At 39.0% G+C, this 20,079-nt stretch overlaps 1 protein-coding gene and 1 gene segment (V, D, J or C); both read right to left on the bottom strand.

Annotated features, from left to right (window-relative positions):
• LOC100967682 (uncharacterized) overlaps positions 1 to 20,079 on the bottom strand; it is a 292,562-nt gene that overhangs the window by 184,423 nt on the left and 88,060 nt on the right. The window lies entirely within an intron of this gene.
• On the bottom strand, positions 17,430 to 18,245 carry LOC134728664 (probable non-functional immunoglobulin kappa variable 1D-42). The segment is given in 3 exon segments: positions 17,430 to 17,502; positions 17,771 to 18,074; positions 18,191 to 18,245. Coding segments are annotated over 3 exon segments (432 nt in total).

Here is a 20,079-nt window from a genome sequence, read left to right as displayed (position 1 = left end):
AAGAATCTTCTTGACAATTGGTTTCCTTCTGGTGAATCTGCTTTTAGTCAGATAAAGGATATTTAGGAGAAGTCTTTTTGTGCATTTGCTGCTTTCTCAATGCCTTTGGTTTTATATAATCATCATACCAATGCAGCATACTTTGGGATATTATTTTCTGGATTCTTTTACTTGCAACCCACATGCCAAAATCCTGTTCCAGAGAGATGCAGCTACAGATTGAAAGAGCAGTTGACCCCTGAACAACGTGGAGGTTGGGGCACTGACCACTGGTGCAGTTGAAAACCTGTGTAGAACTTTTGCTTTCCTAACTAAGAACTAATAGCTTACTTTTGACTGGAAGACTCAGTGATAAAATAAACAGTTGATTAACAGTTTTTAAAAGTTATTTATATTATATACTCTATTCTTCCAATAAAGTATGCTAAAGAAAAAATGTTATTGAGAAAACCATAAAAATTAGAAAATATGTTTACAACTTACTAAGAGCTTGCTCACAGGTGACACACACAGAAGAAAATATAGGTGGGTCTGCAAATTTCAAACCCAATTTATTCAAGGGTTAACTGTACCATGATGAATGTAGCAGTCCCCATCTCTAGTGTAGGGCTTTCCCCTTTGCTGTACCTCTGCTCACTTCCAATGACCATATATATGTCTTATGTCCTTTACGGTCTTGGGCAGAGAGCTCTGCCTTCATGCATTGCTGGTCAAATGGCCTGGAATGTGTATCTCTTATGAAACTGTTATGGTTTGACTGTGTCCTCTAGAATCAATCTGTTGTGAAGTTAATTCTCAGTGTAACGGTATTGCCAGGTGGGGCCTATTGGGGTGTGTTTAGATCATGGGTGTGGTGCCCTCTAGTGGAATACATTAATGCCAATATAAACAGGGATTATGGGACTGGGATCTCTCTCTCTCTCTCTTCTGCTTGTCTGTCATGATAAGAGATGGCCTTCCTGGCTTTGAAGGACTCAACCCTCCAGGCATCATCTTGAAAGCAGAGAAAGCAGACCTTATCCTGCCTATGCCTTGATCTTAAATTTCCTATTCTCCAGAAGTGTGAGGAAATACATTTCTGTTATTTATGAATTACACAGTGACAAGGAATCTGTTATAGCAGCTTGAAAGAGAACAGGAGAGACAGCTCACAATCAGTGAGGACATGATGAGGTGTATACATACCCCAGCTTCCTCATCTCTCAGGTGGAATAGCCCAGAGGAATTTAGTCTATGTTTTCACATGTGGTTGGCCTTCAGTTATCCTGAGTCAGGTGGGTTGTTGATGTGTCTTTTACCATTCATCTTCTGTTCCCTCCCTCACTTTCCTCCTTTCCTCCCAGTGTAAATTTGCTGCCTAAACAGGAATCCTCATTGCTGGTGGACCCAAACTAAGACAGTTAAAAAAAAATCATTATTCTTTTGTATGAGGGGTATTTCTCATCTGAATTCTTATCATTTCATTTTCTTTGACATTTGGAATATTCAGGAAGCACTTAATTTTTCTTTACCAATTTATTTTAGATTGGATTTATGCCATGATTTTTTTTCTGTGTGTTAAAACCAAAAATTAAGTTGTAGGCCACCAACCAGGTGAATGGACTCCTCTTTTGGCAGAGAGAACTTCAAAGAAATCTGAAAAACTAGGTTAGGCCATGACTGGCAGGTGGGTTTAGATGTGCCTCATTGTGCTCTCCTCCCTTTGGAGTTCAGACACAACTGACCAGCATTATCACTACTACAGAGATCTTTGGACTGACAAAACAGATGCTTTATAGCAATAAGATACCATACTCCAACATGACAGATAATAGCCCCTAAAGAAAATCTAAATATTTTATCCTAAAAATATTTCTTTGACATATTCTGCAGTGGCCCTGCAAAGCTGCCTGTTGTGGGGGGAAATTTGCATTCTGCAGAGAAACTCCTCCCATTACTATGTCTTTTCCAAAGAGTCTGACTTTTTTTAAAGGTCTGATAAGCAACATTCACCATCTACTTTATCTGCTACCCACAGGATTCATCTATGTGACAAGAATCTTGGCTTCCACACCCCATTATCTAAACTCAAGCATTTCTTTATGATGAATTCAACTCCTTAGGCAGAGTTTAACTCTTTCAACTAGTGGCCCATCAGGAAAGCTTTGAATCCACCTATGACCTGGAAGCCCCTGCTTCAAAATATCCCACCTTTCCAAGACAAACTTATGTATATCTGATATGTATTGATTTATGTCTTTGCCTGAATTTCTGTGTCTCCCTAAGGCGTATAAAACCAATGTGTAATCCAACCACCTTGGGCACGTGTTTGCGGAGCCTCCTAATGTTGTGTCACAGGCCATAAGCCTTATCTTTGGCAAAATAAATCTATAACTTGATTGAGACCTTTCTCAGATACTGTTTTGTTTACACTGGGTCACAAAATTTAAAAATCCTCTAAAATTATCTACACATCAATAAATCTACATTAGCAACAGTGGAATGAGCACACTCCAACAGATAAAACTCACAAGTTACAGGAACCTGAGTCTAAGATTTTGTCCAGCTCTCTTGATTCATAAAAATACTTTGTGATTTTTTAAATTTTACTTTAGAGAAGGACAATTTTGGGGAATATGTTTATTGTTGGTGGGATGAATAATGTCCCCACCCCAAGAGATGTCCATGTCCTCATCTCCGGAACCCAAGTGTTATAGGAGTTATTAAGAAATTATTGTAGGCAGATAGAGAGGAAAAGGGGTGCTTGTGAAGGTTTTGTTATGTTTAAAGCAGCTCTAGAAAGATTTCTTGTCTAGCAGGAAAACACTGGCTCTTAGATCCAGGCTGGCAAGCTTTCATATGTAAATGCCCGCCATTAGAAACTGGGTTCACCCAAACATGGCGATTCCCACCATCTTCTTCCTTGTCCCCACATAGGCCTGGCAACATGGCTGTCCCCATATATCCCCATGTGTGTAGAACATTATGGTGCCCTGCAATTGCATATTAAAAGGCTAGGGTGGGAGGGCCAGTTTTTTCTGCAGGCTACCTGAATGACATGCCTGGTCATACCAATCCCCTGAGCCCTATGCAAATCAGACACCACCTTCTCCAGCCTCCTTATATAAGGAGCCACTTTTCCGCAGCACATGGGGTTTTCCCTTTGTTCGAATCCCCTGTCCCTCTGTCTCTGTATGGGGAAGCTATTTTCATCTTCCTTCGTACTTGTGTATTAAACTTTTCTCTCCTGAAAACCACTCCACGCATGTTTGTGTCATTTTATCCAAACTGGCGTGAGACCAAGAACCCTGGTGTTCCTCCAGTCATCGGAGCCTTATCATGAGGATTCTTCCTTACATAGTGAAAAAAGAACTTGACAGATGGAAGTTAAGGACTTTGAGAATAAGCAACCTGGTTATCCAGATTAAATAAATATAATCCCCAAGGTCCTTAAAATAGAGGAGGAGGCTTGCAGTCAGAGAGGAGCTGGGACATTGGTGAGGGATGTGGTTTGAAGAAGGAAGGGGCCATGGAACCAGAAATGTGGGAGCACCTGGAAGATAAGAAGCAGAGGATCCAGTTCTCTCCTCTGGAGCCTCTAGAAGAATTACAGCCCTACTGACACCTTAACATTAGCTCAGTGAGACTTCTGACCCCCAGAACTACAGGGTAATACATTTATGTTGTGTGAAGCCAATAAGACCGTGGCGATTTAAACAGCAGCGTTGGAAACTAATGCACGAGGAAGAGCTGTCTTTCACCTCACCAAGTGCATGCTTGTCCTCTGTTCTTGGAAATATTTTTACCTTGTCTTCTGGTGTCAATTATGACACATCTTCTAGTATTTAAAGATCTGCTACCCTAAAATTCTATTTCCAGTAAAAGTATTATTTAGAAATGAAGGTCAAATTGAGAAGTCCTCAGCTGTAGAAAAACTAAGAGTATTGGCTGCTAGCAGATCCACTTTAAGCATAGCCAAAATGATTCCTAGAAAGGTAAAACTAAAGATCAAGAGGGGATATTAAATAATTTAGGGACAAAAGGCTACGAAAATGAGAAGAGAGATGAATATAATGCATTTCTAAATCATATGTGATATTTGTATCAAAGTTGTAACACAGTTTTGTTCCCAATATTTGCAGAGAAATTACTTTTAAAAAACCACCTATTTACAATGGGGGAGGAAAAATGATATAAAAGAAGGTAAAAGTCTATACTTATTTTAAATGGTAATATATTGACACCAATGTACTATGAGAAGCTATGCATATAAAGGCAATATACCATGACAACCAATTTAAAAATCACTATAAAAAGAGATACCCCAAAATTAGGTAAAATTAAAAGGAAATTGTAAAAATGTTCAAGTAACCCAAAGGAAGGCAGCAAAAAGAAAACAGAGAAGCAAAAAAAGATACAGCAAAAAAGTAGAGTGCAGACTTAAATCTTAATATATCAATAATTATTGATATATTAAATACGTAAATTATGAAATTTTTAAAAAGACAACAGTTGGTTAATCAAAAAGAAATGTTCCAACTGTATATTGTCTATAAGACACTCACATCAAATATAGCAGTATAAGTAGATTGAATATATTAGGAAGGAAAATGGTATACTATGCAAACATTAATCAAAAGAAAGAATCATTAGCAAATACTATTAACAGACAAAGTAGACTATAGAGCCAAAGAATTTTACCAGGGATAGAAAGTTACATTACATAATGAAGAAACTCATTTTGGAAAGAAGACAGAGCAGTTCTAAGTGCGTAGACACCAAGCAACAGAGCAATACAGTGCATGTGGCAGAAACTAACAGAACAATTACACTTGGAGATTTCAAAACCCCTTCTTAATCTTTGATAGGACAACTCGACAGAAAATCGGCCAGGATAGAGAAGAACTCAACAATATCATCAACCCATGGGATCTAACTGGCATTTATAGAACACTCCAACCCATAACAATAGAAGTTCACATTTCTTTCTTCCAAGTGCCCACAGAACATATACCAAGATAGGACATATTCTGCCCACATAACATTTCAACACAATTGCAATAATTAAAATCACAGTAAGTGTGTTCTCTTACCACAGAAGGATCAAACTAGAAATCAATATTGAAAGTATAACCCCGAATTCTTCAAATATATGGAAATTATACAACACTGTTCTTTCCAAAGAATCAGCCTTTGATTTGCTTGGTGTTTAGTGTTGCTTTTTCTGTTTGCAGTTTTATTGGTTTCTGCCCTAATATTTATTATATATTTTGCTCACGTTCTACTTCAGATTTAAATTGCTCCTCTTTATGTAGTTTCATAAGGTGGGAGCTGTGATTATTGATTTTATGCCTTTTATTTTTTGAAAAACACTTCTATGCATATGTTAATATACATGCATACACACGCATAAATATGTGCAGGTGCATATGCATACATATGGCTTTAATACATAAATTACCCTGTAAGCGCTGCTGAATACCTATGTGTATTTTCTTTCCTCTGAGCTCAAACTCCACTCACTTGCAAACCTGGCCACTTAATCTGCATGTTTATTAGCATCTCAATCTAGAATTGAACAAAAATAACAAACTCCTTTTATTTTATCCTGATTTTCTTGGCTGCTAATACCTTTAACATCAGTAAATCAGAATCTATCTAATAGATTAAGTCCAAAGCTGCCAGGTCACTCCTAATCTGACTCTTCTCACATAAAGGAGTATAAATTACATTAATTTAAAAATATGATATCATCTGCTTATGTCTCCAATAATCTTCACTGCCCCCAGACTAGTTTATGCCAGGGTTCACTTTGCCCAGATGAGTATCTCTTCTCCTTCTCACAGCCCAACTGGTGTCATTACTCTGCTAAAAAATAAATATGACCATGGGGGTACTTTGCTTTAAAAAATTCACAGAATGTCCTGCTGTACTTAGAAAGCATTTGCTCCTCAAACAGAAAATGAAGGCGTCCTTCATTTCACATCAGTCATATGTGGTGATCTTTAAGATACTGGGAGAAAACAGCTCTGACCTGCCCCCTCTCAGACTTTCTCTTTTTTCACTTGGTTAAGTCACTCTCCTCATAGTGACTTTCTATGTCCTTCCCGTGTTCATACTGTGTTCCTCCTAAGAGCCTTGATTGTCATGAACCTCGATGCCCTTCAGAAACTTCTCTTCAGGTCAGTTCTTCTCCTCATCCAGGCCAGTCACCTCCTCAGAGGAAGCAGCCTCTGCCTCCCCAACTAACTGACTCCATTTCCTTATTAACCACTTCCTCTTCCCTTGCCATTTTTTTTTCCTTTATGATCCTTATCCTTTTCTAGAATCTTCCTGTTGATTTATGTTTAATTAAACATGGCCTTTTTTTTTTTCACCAGAAAAGATATAGGTAAATGAGAGTCAGACACTGACTTTCTCAGGGATGCAGCCTACACACATTCCTGGTCCAGCATAATTGCTCAATTTATACTTTACTGAATGAATGCATGAATGAAAATTTAATGAGTAAGAAACTCTCAAAGACATAATCAACACTTGTGACCTATACACATTGAAAGCAACCCACTGAATGTACAACATGGATTATTCTGAGTAATGAGAAGTATGAACAGCAGTGTGCTGCTCTTCATAGTCAGAAAGAATGAGAGGAAATTGAAGAAAGGAATTGTTTTCTCAGCTGCATTTTGCATTTCCCAGGGAGATAAGAAAGACATCCAAAGTCCATGATAATCAGGTATGAGGATTCTTATCTGCCTTAAAAAACAAGCAAATAGGCTTTGCAATCACAAAAAATTGCAATAAATGTGACTACCCTATCACTTAACTCTATTGCCTCCTGTTCACAAAAACAGGTTGTATTAGTTAGCTCTTCTTGCAAAACAAACCAGCTCCAAACACAATGCCATAAAATGAGCATGTACAGTCTTCCCTCAGTATGCATGGGAAATAGGTTCCAGGACACCCTGCAGACAGTCCAATTTTTGGAGACTCAAAACCTTTATGTAAAATAAGCAATATTTGTATATAACATACACATATCCTCCTGTACACTTCACACCATCTCTAGCCTACTTATAATACTAATACATGACTTAACTTGTGTGGATTCATCCAAGTGGTACTCAGCACATGGCAAAGTCAAGTTTTGCTTTTTGGAATTTTGTGGATTTTTTTTCTAAATATTTTTGATCCAGGTTTAGTTGAATCCATAGATGCAGATCCCATGGACAGAGGGCTGACTGTATTGCTCCTTATAATTCTGAGGGTCAGCTCTGTGGTTCTTCCATATTGGGCTGGCTGTAGCCTCTGGTTCAGTTGTGACTGGAGGGTCTGATGTGACTTCTTTAACTTATCTAGAAGCTGGTTCGATGTACAGGTTGGACAACACTTGGTATCAGTTTACATGGGTCAGGGAGATGGGTCCTGTTCTCCAACCTCTATTAGGTTTGTTCCCAGATCAACTCGGGGGTTCAAGTCTATTCATTGTGGGTTGTTTGGGAGAAATTCCACACAGACCGTTGGTAATGACTAAGCTGAACTGCTGTCATTTATTGCTGTCAGCAGTTATTGTTATCCTCTGAAATGCATCTTATATAATCAAGGTCTCCCCAGGGTGGCTGAACAGTGCATCTCAGCTCAGCCCATCCAGTCACTTCCCTGGATGCCTGCAGGTGTGAGAAAGGCAATATGCTCAGTCACAGGAAAGGCAGGGGCCCACCCTCGTGCTGAAACCTGCATACACAGCTTTCACACAGTTTCGTTCCAAAATACAAAAACTTCATTTTCTTTATACTTAAAATAGTTATATAATTTCTTTCTATAATGTCCCCATGTTTTTTAAACTAATTTGAATGTTCAGAACTGGATATATTTATTATTTCTGTGTTAGGTGATCTTAGTCACTTATGGCAAGAGTGAGTTAATAGAGACAAGATATGGATTAGCCATGGACCAATACAGAAGTGTGTGGATTCACATAGGATAAAGCTCAAAGGGGTGACAAGTAAATTCTTTTGCAGAAACAGATTCTCATAGATCACCACTAGTTAAGGTCCACATTCAAGGTGCGATGATGTGTCAGCCACATTTTGTAAATGGTCAGCTCTGCAGAGTAAACTTGGCCAGCACATTGCAGGACCAAAACTACCGATAAAGGTATGGGGAAGATAAACCATCACAGAAATAATAGTTTGAAGGAGTTCTCAGTTATTTATACTTGGATGTTCAGCAGAACGCTACAATGAATGAAGCTACAACCTAAAAATTTTAAACATTTTAAAGAGGTTTCCCTTTTTTCAGGGTATTTCTCAGCAAATAATCACAAAAAATTTGTGGATAAACTACTTGAACAATTGGCTGCAATAAATCCCTTCCCTGTACTCATCCTTTGGTCGGCCTCATTCTAAATGGACTCCGGTGTTGCCCATGTGTCTTGCTCTAGCTAATAGGATAATAGCAGATTTGACACAAGTGGAGTCTTGGAAAGGGCTTGCACATCGAAACTTTCCTCTCTCTCGCAGTGTCTGGAAACCCTAAGGTCACAATGAGAATAAGCCTGTGCCCATCTACAGTCAATGTCAGTGACATGGCTGCTCTTAGGTCTATTATTTTTTCTTAAAATGTGTGTTAAGTTTGTTGTGTCCAGGTAACAAATTACCACAAATTTATCAGCTTAAGACTACACCCATTTATCATCTCTCAATTTCTGAGTCAGCAGTCGGCACATGGCTTTGTTGGGTCCTGCCCACTGGATTTCACAAGACTGTGCCACAGTGTAGACTGGGCTTCATTCTCACCTGAGACTCCCCTGAGAACACAGATACTTTAGAGCTCTTTCAGGTAGTTGCAGAGCTCATTCCTTAGCACCTCTATTTCTTAAGGCTTCAATTTCTAACTGGCTCTTGGTTCAAGGCTGCTCTCAGGTCCTAGAGGCTGTGGACAATTCCCTGCCATGTGATGCTCACACAGGCAATGCCCACATGGCTGTTTGCTTGTTCAAGGCCAGCAGAAGGTTTCAGAGAGTGTCTCTTTCCAGTCTGCTATGACAGAGGCTTATAGAATACAATACAATGATTGGAAAGACATCTCACAACCTCTGCCATACCGTATGGGTTAGAAGCAAGTCTAGGTTCTGCCTGTTCTCTGTGGAGGTAGATTATACAGTTCTGTGACTCACTGGGGAGAGGGTTCTGCTACGGTGTTCTGGCATCTTTAGTTTCCTCAAATATCAGGTACTTGTACTGAGTGTGAAATCTGTCCTGCATCTACTGGCAGTGACTAGTCCTGTCACCCCTGGGAACATCTGGGGAGGCATACTTTATAAGAGATGTTTTAGGATAACCCAGCTCCTGTTGGTGAAGTATAACATTTGCAAAATATCCCAATTTTTGTGATTTCTAACATGTCTTCAAGGTTACTTAATTGCAATGATCATAAGCCAATTATCTCTAAATATCCTCAAAATTTATATTTAATAGTGGAAAAATGAATTATTAAGGAGTCTGCTAAATAAGACTCAGGGAAATAATGTCAATACCCAATTGCTGCCGCCCACTGCTAGACTATGTGAGAATATTTTCATGAACAATAGAACAGATACTGCATGCTAGACCCTGCTGTGAGCACCACTGGCCTGCCACCTCTAGAAACGTTTGCAGAATGAGGGCAATTGTTATGAGTCTCCAAATATAAATATAATATGGAATTGTTTTGTTTGTTAAATAAAACTTTAATTATTTCTATCATTATGTAACATCAAACTTGATTCTGTCTTGGATCCAAATATTATTAGAGCATTCCTTTAAATGTGGCATATATAAAGCATATGGTTCTATATATTTATTACTGGAATATAAAAATCAGTTAGTATCAAGCATTGCAAGCTCTGACTATCATTTGTTCAGTTTTTACCCTTCACTTTCCACATAGGTGTGATCATGTCTTGTGCATTTATTCATATTCATTTGATACACATTGTTATGTTCTTGATATGCATTTTTCTGATATCACAAAGTTGGCATTCCTTTTTTTATTTATTATTATTATACTTTAAGTTCTAGGGTACATGTGCAGAAGATGCAGGTTTGTTACATAGGTATACGTGGGCTATGGTGGCTTGCTGCTGCACCCATCAACCTGTCATCTAGGTTTTAAGCCCCACATGCATTAGGTATTTGTCCTAATACTCTCCCTTTCTTTGCCTCCCTCCTCCTGACAGGCCCCGGTGTGTGATGTTCCCCTCCCTGTGTCCATGTATTCTCATTGTTCAACTCCCATTTATGAGTGAGAACATGCAGTGTTTGGTTTTCTGTTCCTGTGTTAGTTTGCTGAAAATGATGGTTTCCAGCTTCATCCATGTCCCTGAAAAGAACATGAACTCATTCTTTTCTATGGCTGCATAGTATTCCATGGTATATATGTGCCACATTTTCTTTATCCAGTCTATCACTGATCACTTTCCCACTTTCTGATGTGGGCATTTAGTGCTATAAATTTCTCTCTTAACACTACTTTAGCTGTGTCCCAGAGATTCTGATACATTATGTCTTTGTTCTCATTGGTTTCGAAGAACTTATTTATTTCTGCCTTAATTTCATTATTTATCAAGTAGTCATTCAGGAGAGGTTGTTCAGTTTCCATGTAGTGGTGTGGTTTTGAGTGAGTTTCTTAATCCTGAGTTCTGATTTGATTGCACTGTGGTCTGAGAGACTGTTATGATTGTTATTTTTTTGCATTTACTGAGGAGTGTTTTACTTCCAATTATGTGGTCAATTTTAGAATAAGGGCTATGTGGTGCTGAGAAGAATGTATATTCTGTTGATTTAGGGTGAAGAGTTCTGTGTATATGTATTAGGTCCACTTAGTCCAGAGCTGAGTTCAAGTCCTGAATATCATTGTTAATTTTCTGTCTCATTGATCTGTCTAATTTTGACAGTGGGGTGTTAAAGTCTTCCACTATTATTGTGTGGAGGTCTAAGTCTCTTTGTACGTCTCTAAGAACTTGCTTTTTGAATCTGGGTGCCCCCGTGTTGGGGGCATATATATTTGGGATAGTTAGTTCTTCTTGCTGCATTGATACCTTTACCATTAAGTAAAACTCTTCTTTGTTTTTTTATTTTTGTTGGTTTAAAGTCTGTTTTATCAGAGACTAGGGTTGCAACCCTTGCTTTTTTTTCTTTAAATCTCCTTGGTAAGTATTCCTCCATCCCTTTATTTTGAGCCTATGTATGTCTTTGCATGTGAGATGGGTCTCCTGAATATAGCACACCAATAGGTCTTGACTCTTTATCCAGTTTGCCAGTCTGTGTCTTTTAATTGGGGCACTTAGCCCATTTACATTTATGGTTAATATTGTTATGTGTGGATTTGATCCTGTCATCATGATGGTAGTTGATTATTTTGCACATTAGTTGATACAGTTTTTTCGTAGTGTCATTGGTCTTTTTGGTATGCTTTTGCAGTGGCTGGTACCGGTTTTTCCTTTCCATATTTAGCACTTCCATCAGGAGCTCTTGTAAGGCAGGCCTGGTGGTAACAAAATAGCTCAGCATTTGCTTGTCTGTAAAGAATTTTATTTCTTCTTCACTTATGAAGGTTTGTTTGTCTGGATATGAAATTCTGGTGCCTCCCAAATCATCATTTTTTCTCATATCATCCCCAGATATATGATATGGGAAAATCAACATTTGGAAGCTCATCTGTGTCCTTCCGGGTTGACTAGGAAGGTGTGACATGATTTCACAGTAATTTCCCTAACCCTTGAGTCACTAAAGTCCTAAAGCCCTGTGTGATGCACAAGTTACCCCATGAGCTTGCAGCGACATCAGGGCATAGCCTTGAAGTTCAGGCAGGAGTCTATTCAACACTTGATTCTTTCTAAGAGATACTTATTAGTTTCTATCTGGGTTTGTAGCTAAACCCAAACCCCAGTGTCATAGGAACCCCAACAAACATGAGCAACAGAGCTTGGTTTGCACCAAAAGCTGACATCTGCTTTCACTGCTTGCTTTCACTGCTGCTGCCCCAAATCCTACTATTCTCATTTCTATTAGGCAAAAAGTTGTCTTATATTATCTTATATTTTTCAAAATTCTATTGAATATGGCATACAAATGTATACTTTCTAAATTCTTCCAGACTTGTTTCTTCATTTTTAAAACTCAGATTGAGAATTCAGAAATCTCTCCTTTTACTTCATCTTGCTGTGTCTGACTGATCAGACATTTCACACAGGACTTTTGTTTTTAAGTAGATTTAACAACATCTATTTAGTAGCTGAAAGCTGAGAACGTCAACATTTTTACCTGGCTACTCTCTGCAACAGTGGTATAAAAAGGGGTCATTCCACCCCTTTCCTGGAGAGAGACAGGTGCAAAGAGAAAGTGGAAGTGTGAAGCTGGGAAAAGAAAGAGAAACAGTCTTTATACACCTAAACTAACCCAGGTACATGTACACCAGGAACTATTTAATCAAAATAAAATCCAGAAAAGGTGTTAGTTTTGGTTTGGCATGAACCAGTCTTAAATATAAAGTTGTTATACTGAATGGGTTCAATTGACCAAAAAATGTAGGGAAGGCAGGAAGGATTAGGATGTGCTTTCACTCAGCTTTATCTGCTGTCACGTCTGGTTACTCAGGGGGGCACTTGGATCCCCTCCGTTGTCCTGCTGGTTCTGCCAGGCCAAGGCTGTTAAATCTAGTGGGGTCTCATGTGTGGACTTTTGGGTATATACAGGGAGAACATCAGAGAAAGGCCTACCAGACTTTACTGGATATAGTTAATCTGACATGGGCTTTTGGAGAAAAAAAGGCTTTAGATGAAAAGTGTTGGACAAAGTCACACATGGCTTATCTAAAAAACAAAAAATCAAATACAACTTGAAAACTCTGGCTAGAGAAAATAGATGACTTTAGAAAAAGGTGAAGTGACACTTCAGTTTCCCAAATCACTCTTCTTCATACATGTTCACTTAGCTTTTTTTCACCTTCTATCTCTGAGGTTTCAGAAGGGCCTGAGCTAAAAGGAATTTGTTTCCATAGGAATCCAGCAAGTAAAACATAAACAACATCAAATAATCTACATCATTATCATAGAAGCATGTCAAAGAAACTAAGATTAGGTTGTGAGTTATGGCACAAGTATTAGAGAAATAGAGAAAAGATTTAAAAGATAGAATAAGACTTACACAAGAAAGCAGGACAGCAATATGACAATTGAACATATCATAGGATAATAGGTTGTGATAATGGATGGTGAGAAGAAATGGATTGGACAGATAGGCATGGGCGTGATTGAAGATCTGAGCAATTTAGCATAGATCAAGACAGAATCCTTGGGATTTAAAGTGTTGTCAATTGGATAGTGGAAAAATCTGGGGATGTAATGAACTTGGATTTAACACTATTTCCAATAAGTTTCTGCTAAGTTAGGCCAGTTATGATAATGATGACTATTACAGTGCTAAGTATTATAGCAATAAGTATACTGAAATTAATAGCAGCATATATTATCTGTTGGATAATATTCTAAATGTTTTACATTGTTTAAATAGTAAACAGACCTGTGAGGTAGAACCTACTATTGTCATAGCAACGCAGGTATAGAAACTGAGGTAAAGGGAGGTTAAGTCACTTTACTAATGTCACACAGTCTGTAAGCAGTAAGCTCTGTCCCCAACCCCAAGGGTTTGACTTCAGGGCCTGCCAAGACAATGTCTGGACTGTTGCATGGATCTTGCCTGGCTGTACATGAAGCTCTAATTCCAGAATGGATGAAGATGCCGGTAGAACTTGGTGTAGCATTAATAAAATTGTTTCCTTCAGACCAAGAGAAATGTCCAGAGGGCAAAAGAGTTTAACTGCTTAAAGGAAAGAAGCAGATTTATAGGAAACGAAGTTCTGGAGTGTGAACAGAGTTTTTCACAACCATTAAGGAGAAGAGAAATTGAGTCTAGTTTGATAGATGTGTTGTGTAGAATGAGTGGTGTGGAGATTAGAGAATCAGCCAAGGAATTGTCCCCTGCCTTCCTGGATCACATCATCATCTGTCTTCACGGCAATTGCTTATCCATGCAGCTGTGGTCACCTTTGCACCTGCAGTGCTGGAGTTAATTTAGTGTTACTTTTTGAGGCAGCTTCAGGACCCTTGGTAAAAATCACTAAGCATCAAGCAAAAGGCATTTTTGGAAGAAAATTCTAATCAGCTCTTCATTCCCACCTGATGCAATTTTTGCTGCTGCTGGGACCCCAAGTTCTTGATCCCAATTTTGTTTTTTCATTTATTTATTTATTTATTTATTTATTTATTTATTTATTTATTTATTTATTTTTTGAGATAGAGTTTTGCTCCTGTTGCCCAGGCTGGAGTGCAGTGGTGAGATCTCAGCTCACTGCAACCTTCACTTCCTGGGTTCAAGTGATTCTCCTACCTCAGCCTCCTGAGTAGCTGGGATTGCAGGTGCTCACCACCACGTCCAGCTAATTTTGCATATTTAGTAGAGACAGGCTTTCACCATGTTGGTCAGGCTGATTTCGAACTCCTGACATCAGGTGACCCACCGCCTCAGTCTCCCGAAGTGCAGGGACTACAGGAGTGAGCCATTGCACCTGGCCCCTTGCCCCTTTTGTAAATAGAAATTAACACCAGACCACAACAGAAATTTTCTCAGGCAAGGTTTAATAGGTTTGTGGCATGAGCAAAGCAAGGGAGCAGCCTATGGGTAAGAGATCCCAGTGGCAATGCCCTGAAGTGCCCAGCTCTTACCATTTTAAGGAAGCTGAGGGGGAAAAGGAATGACATACAAGCATGTTTAGGCAAAGTTTTCTTTGCATTTGTGCAGTGGAGCGTCATGCCCTAACATATATAACATGATCAGGAAATGGAGAATAAGCTCTGCCTTTGGTGGATATTTTAGTATTACAATGAGATTATAATGAGGAAAAATCAGTGAAAGGTCAGTGCTGGAGACCATCTCGTCTTCAGCCAGCTAGATCTCATTTGGTTCTTTGGAGCAATGCCAGATCTTGCAGCAATCTTGCAAGATGACCAGGTTCTTATCAGGAACATTAGAGTTCCACTTTAGAAACCTTGAGAGGCCAGGGGCAGTAGCTCACACCTGTAATCCCAGCAATTTGGGAGGCCAAGGAGGATGGATCGCTTGAGGCTAGGAGTTTGAGACCAGCCTGGCCAACATGGTGATACACCATCTTTACTAAATATACAAAAAATAGCCAGGCATGGTAGTGTGTGCCTGAAGTCCTAGCTACTCAGGAGGTTGAGGTAGGAGAATCACTTGAACCTGGGAGGCAGAGGCTGCAGTGAGCGGACATTGTGCCATTGCATCCCATCGTGGGTGACAGAGTGAGACTCTGTCTCAAGAAAAAAATAAAATAAAACCTTGAGAGACATCACCGAAGGAAATAAATGGTTGAGCTCCTCTTTTTATGGATAGGATTTTGGCCTAGTCCACTAAGTTGGGAGAGGACAGCTTTTTGCTATGGAACTGGAATCAGCTATGTTAAGGGAGGCAAGAAGGTTGGAGTGGAAACATTCCTGGACATGTGAGGCCCACTGGGATCCTGAGAACAATGTCTTTTTCCTGCCACAACTGTTTCTCTTCCTTATACTCTCACAATCATGCACCAAGAGAGACAACTAGGCACATTTTGGGTAGAAAGAGAGAGATGGGGCCACAGTTTTCTATTTTGTTCTTAACAGTCCTTTTCCAAACACCATCTCAGTGACTCCAGATGACTGGTGAGACAGGAGAATACAGGCATTAAATTCTGTGACCAAGGACAGAAATTCTAAACTCAGGCTGAGCTAACAGCCTTTTCTGACCTGATCACCTGGGCAAAACCTGACCAATATAATATTTACATTTCTAACCATACAGATAGATTCATTTTATAAAAATTGATGGTATAGATATGAATAGTTGGTAATCCATTTAGAAAAATATTAAGAAGAAACTGAAACTAAATAATATTTGTGTATAATGATGGTAATTTGTGTCATTAAAAAAATGTACATATGATATATAACCACTCAAAACTCAGTGGCTATTAACACTAAGCATTTATTTTCCTGTTCATGATAACAATCATCTGGTTGATCAAGGAAGGGCTTAGCAGGGTGGTTCTGCTGCAAGGCACTGAGATTATCACCAGCACTTGGATAGGGTTTGATCTGGGACCCAGGCAGGGTCTAACCAAGGTACAACATGCCTGTGGCAAGCAGCAGGAGTGAATACAATCCCCAAACCAAACTGAATAGGAAAATAATTTAAATCCAATTATTGGACTTACATTATTTGCCTTTTCAGCTTAAGTCTAATAATTATTATAAGGACAATAATCTCTAACCCAGGTACACACAGTTTTAATTTGTTCTTTCCCTTTGGTAAATACTAAAGTTTCTAAAAACATTTACTGCATTTAATTATCAAGGTATTTGATATATTGATAAAAAATATTTTTTTTTAACTTTTACAATCGTAAAAATGCCTTTGAAAGAAATTTTGCACTAATTAGAATTAAAGCTGAGTGTGTCTTTAACATGTGGTTTTAATATAAATGGCCTCTGTAAAAAATATACATTTTGAGCTGAGGTAAAATCCTCTAGAACATAGCTCCTGAAAATTTCAGTAGATTACCCCTACACTTGTTAAAATGCAGATTGTAACACAATAGGTACAAGACGCATTTGTTAGTTTGCATTCATAACATGCTCATTGTGATGCTGAGGAGGCAGTTGAGTTGGCAGCTGGACAAATTTTGATTAGCAAAGTGTTTTCACATTAAGGAAAAAATATACTTTGTGAACAATTAGGTGTCTTGGTTGTTTTATCAAGAAAGTGTTTCAATTTTTGGCAAAGAATTGCTAGGTATTCTAAACAATTTTCTCCTTTTTCTGTTTACTTTATGACATAGGAAGTTTTCTTGCAATAATCCCAAACTTGCTAATAAGACATGGAAGCACATGCAAGGATATTCTTGGGTCATCCCAAATCTGGAAAATTCTGAGATTTGGGGAAATATTGACCTTAATTGGTTGTCAGCTCTCCATTCCTCATTATCACCATCATTTCTGGAAGCACATTTCACAAAAACCCTTTTCCCGCTATGGTTTCTTGTAGAGTTGCTCAATAATGGGCCCTCATGTCATATTTAAGAGTCAGAGGAGGATGATTCAATATTCATTGACACCTGCAGGTAGACACATGGGCTGAGGTGAGGACTGGAGAATCACAGAGTGACATGCTACAGGCAGCTAAGAGAATCAGCACCCTAACATCTCTACTTCCTAGACAGGGCAGAGGACCACATGTTTAAGCAGCCCATACATTCGGGGGCAGATGCGTTCAGGCTTCTGGTGGACCACCAGAGAGTCCCGTATTTCTAGTATCAGCTTCTCTGTTTACCACACCCCCAGGTATGGATGTTTGACTCTAATTCCCTGTTTTAAAACAATTCCTTCTTGAAATCTGTAGAGTGGTTTCTATTTTGATGTATGAACCCTGACTGATGCAACAACACAGATTCCTCAGGTATCATAATTGCTATCCATTACTAAATCAGGGAGACGTTGTCATGTCTGTGCTCCTGGGACTGAGGATGAAGAAAGAGAGTTAGAAAACAGGGGAGACTCCCTGATCCCTTGTGCCAAAAGCTTAAAAACTTGTATACATCTGAGAAATGCTTTCAGCAGATGGAGGCACCAGGCGGAGCCTCTGTGCAACCCAACTTCATACATTTGTTTCACTAAGGGGCTTATGTTCAGGCTTGTAACCCTGTGGGAGGGTAACTGAAGTCCTGTTTACAGTAATAAGTTGCAAAATCTTCAGGCTTCAGGCTGATGATGGTGAGAGTGAAATCTGTCCCAGATCCCCTGCCACTGAACCTCGATGAGACCCCAGGGCGCAAATCTTTTGCATCATAGAGGAAGAACTTAGGGGATTTCCCTGGTTTCTGCAGATACCAGGCTAAATCACTGCTAATGCCCTCACTTGCCCGGCAAATGATACTGACTCTGTCTCCTACAGATGCAGACAGGAAAGATGGAGACTGGGTCATCTGGATGTCAAATCTGACACCTGAGATTGGAAACATAAAAACAAATATCCACACCATGAATCATGGTATAAGAGAACTTCCCAGAAGTGCCAGAGCACAGTGGGCTAAGAAAATTCCTAGTGTTCTCCTTCCTTACCTGGGAGCCAGAGCAGCAGGAGCCCCAGGAGCTGAGCGGGGACCCTCATGTCCATGCTGTGTCCTGACTGGGACTGACTCCTGCACAGGTGTGACCAGCCTATTAAGAAGTCTTTAGGGCAGGGGGTGGTGCTCTGGGAACAAGCAAATCGGCAGGGGGTGGGGCAGGCTGGATACAGCTGCGTGGCTGGCTTATCTCAGTAACTCAGCACAGGGGCAGTGTCCCCAGTGTCCCAGGTCAGACCAGGGCACCTAGATTTGCCTGCAGAGAATGTTTCTTCCTAAAGGATATTTTGTTACCAAGTACATTTTTGAGCATTTATTGGCAAAACTCGAAGTGGTTGTGAGAACTAGATGGAATAATATATTTCAGTGCTGTATTGGGAATAAGTAGGAGAATATCCTTATTTGTAGAGAGTGCTTAATAAAGTCTTAGAGAGTGGGGCTATCAGGTCTTCAACACACTGTGAAATTGTTCCAGTTGGGAGGGATACTTTGTGACATACATACTACATTTTTGTAAGCATGAAATTGATCTTTTTTTAAGTAAAAAAGAACACTTAGTCATGAGCAAGTAAAATGTTCTCAAAAGCATTTTGTAATGGCCCTAAACCAATGTTATTACCAGTCTAACCTGAAGAGGTTTACTGCAGATTGACAAAGAGGATGATTTTGTGATTCCTTAAAGCATATGACATCCACAGTTCCTGCATTGTCCAGAGCTATAAGTCTCTTTAATGCTTGAGTTTTAATGGGATTCATTTTATTCTCTGTTTGGGGACCCCCATATTCTACCCCCTTTTCTGTCATTGTGAATTATTTCCCACGGTCCATCAGCATAAAAGTCTGACCTAGCAATGCTAAATCTGATTACTTTAAAACAATTTTTTTTCTTCTTCTACTATAGGAGCCTTGATTAGCATAAACTTGAATCTTTGTGTTAGTTTGCTTAGGATAATGGCCTCCAGCACCATCCACAGTGTTGCAAAAGACATGATCTCATTTTTCATAGCTGTATATTAAGTATTCCATGTTGCATATGTACCACATTTTCTTTATCCAACCTACAACTGATGGGCATTTAGGTTGCTTCCATGTCTTTGCTATTAGGAATAGTTCAGTGATGAACATACACATGCATGTGTCTTTATGGTAAAATGATTTATATTCCTTAGAGTATATATCCAATAAAGAGATTTCTGGGTCAAATGATATTTCTGTTTTAAGTTCTTTGCAAAATTGCCAAACTGCTTCTTATAATGGCTGAACTGATTCATATTCCCACCAGCAGTGTATAAGCATTCTCTTTTCTCCATAAACTCACTAGCATCTGTCATTTTTAAGTTTTTAATAATGGCCATTTTAACTGGTGTAAGATGGTATCTCACTGTGGTTTTGATTTGCATTTTTTTAATAATTAGTGATTTTGAGCACTTTTTCATATGCTTTTTGGCCGTTTATATGCTTTTTTGAAAAGTGTTTGGTCATATACTTTGTCCACTTTTTAAAATAGTTTTTTTTTTGCTTGTTAATTTGCTTAAGTTAGTTGGAGGTTTTTTAATGAAAAAAACCAGAATAAGAGAAAAAGAGGAAAATATAATACCACAGAAAACACAGACTGTGGTAAGTATTGCCTCATGGATATATGTGTGTGTGTGTGTGTGTGTATGTGCATATATATATATATTTATGATACATGCTGTGTTTATGTGTATAATGATGATCCAGAAACTAAAGGGTGACTGGTTTAAGGACTGCCTATGTTGCACTGAGGCTTCCTTCTTTTCAAATTATGAACTAAAGGGTACAGCAGTACTTGCATGACTCTCAAAAATTCTAGCAGCATGAGATAGAGGTAGAGGAGATTTACTGAGATAGATGCATTGGAAG

Source organism: Pan paniscus, chromosome 12, assembly GCF_029289425.2.
Source record: "Pan paniscus chromosome 12, NHGRI_mPanPan1-v2.0_pri, whole genome shotgun sequence".
Classification (NCBI taxonomy): Eukaryota; Metazoa; Chordata; class Mammalia; order Primates; family Hominidae; genus Pan; species Pan paniscus.
The sequence above is the reverse complement of the archived record's forward strand: the minus strand, read 5'-3'. Positions and strand labels throughout refer to the sequence as shown.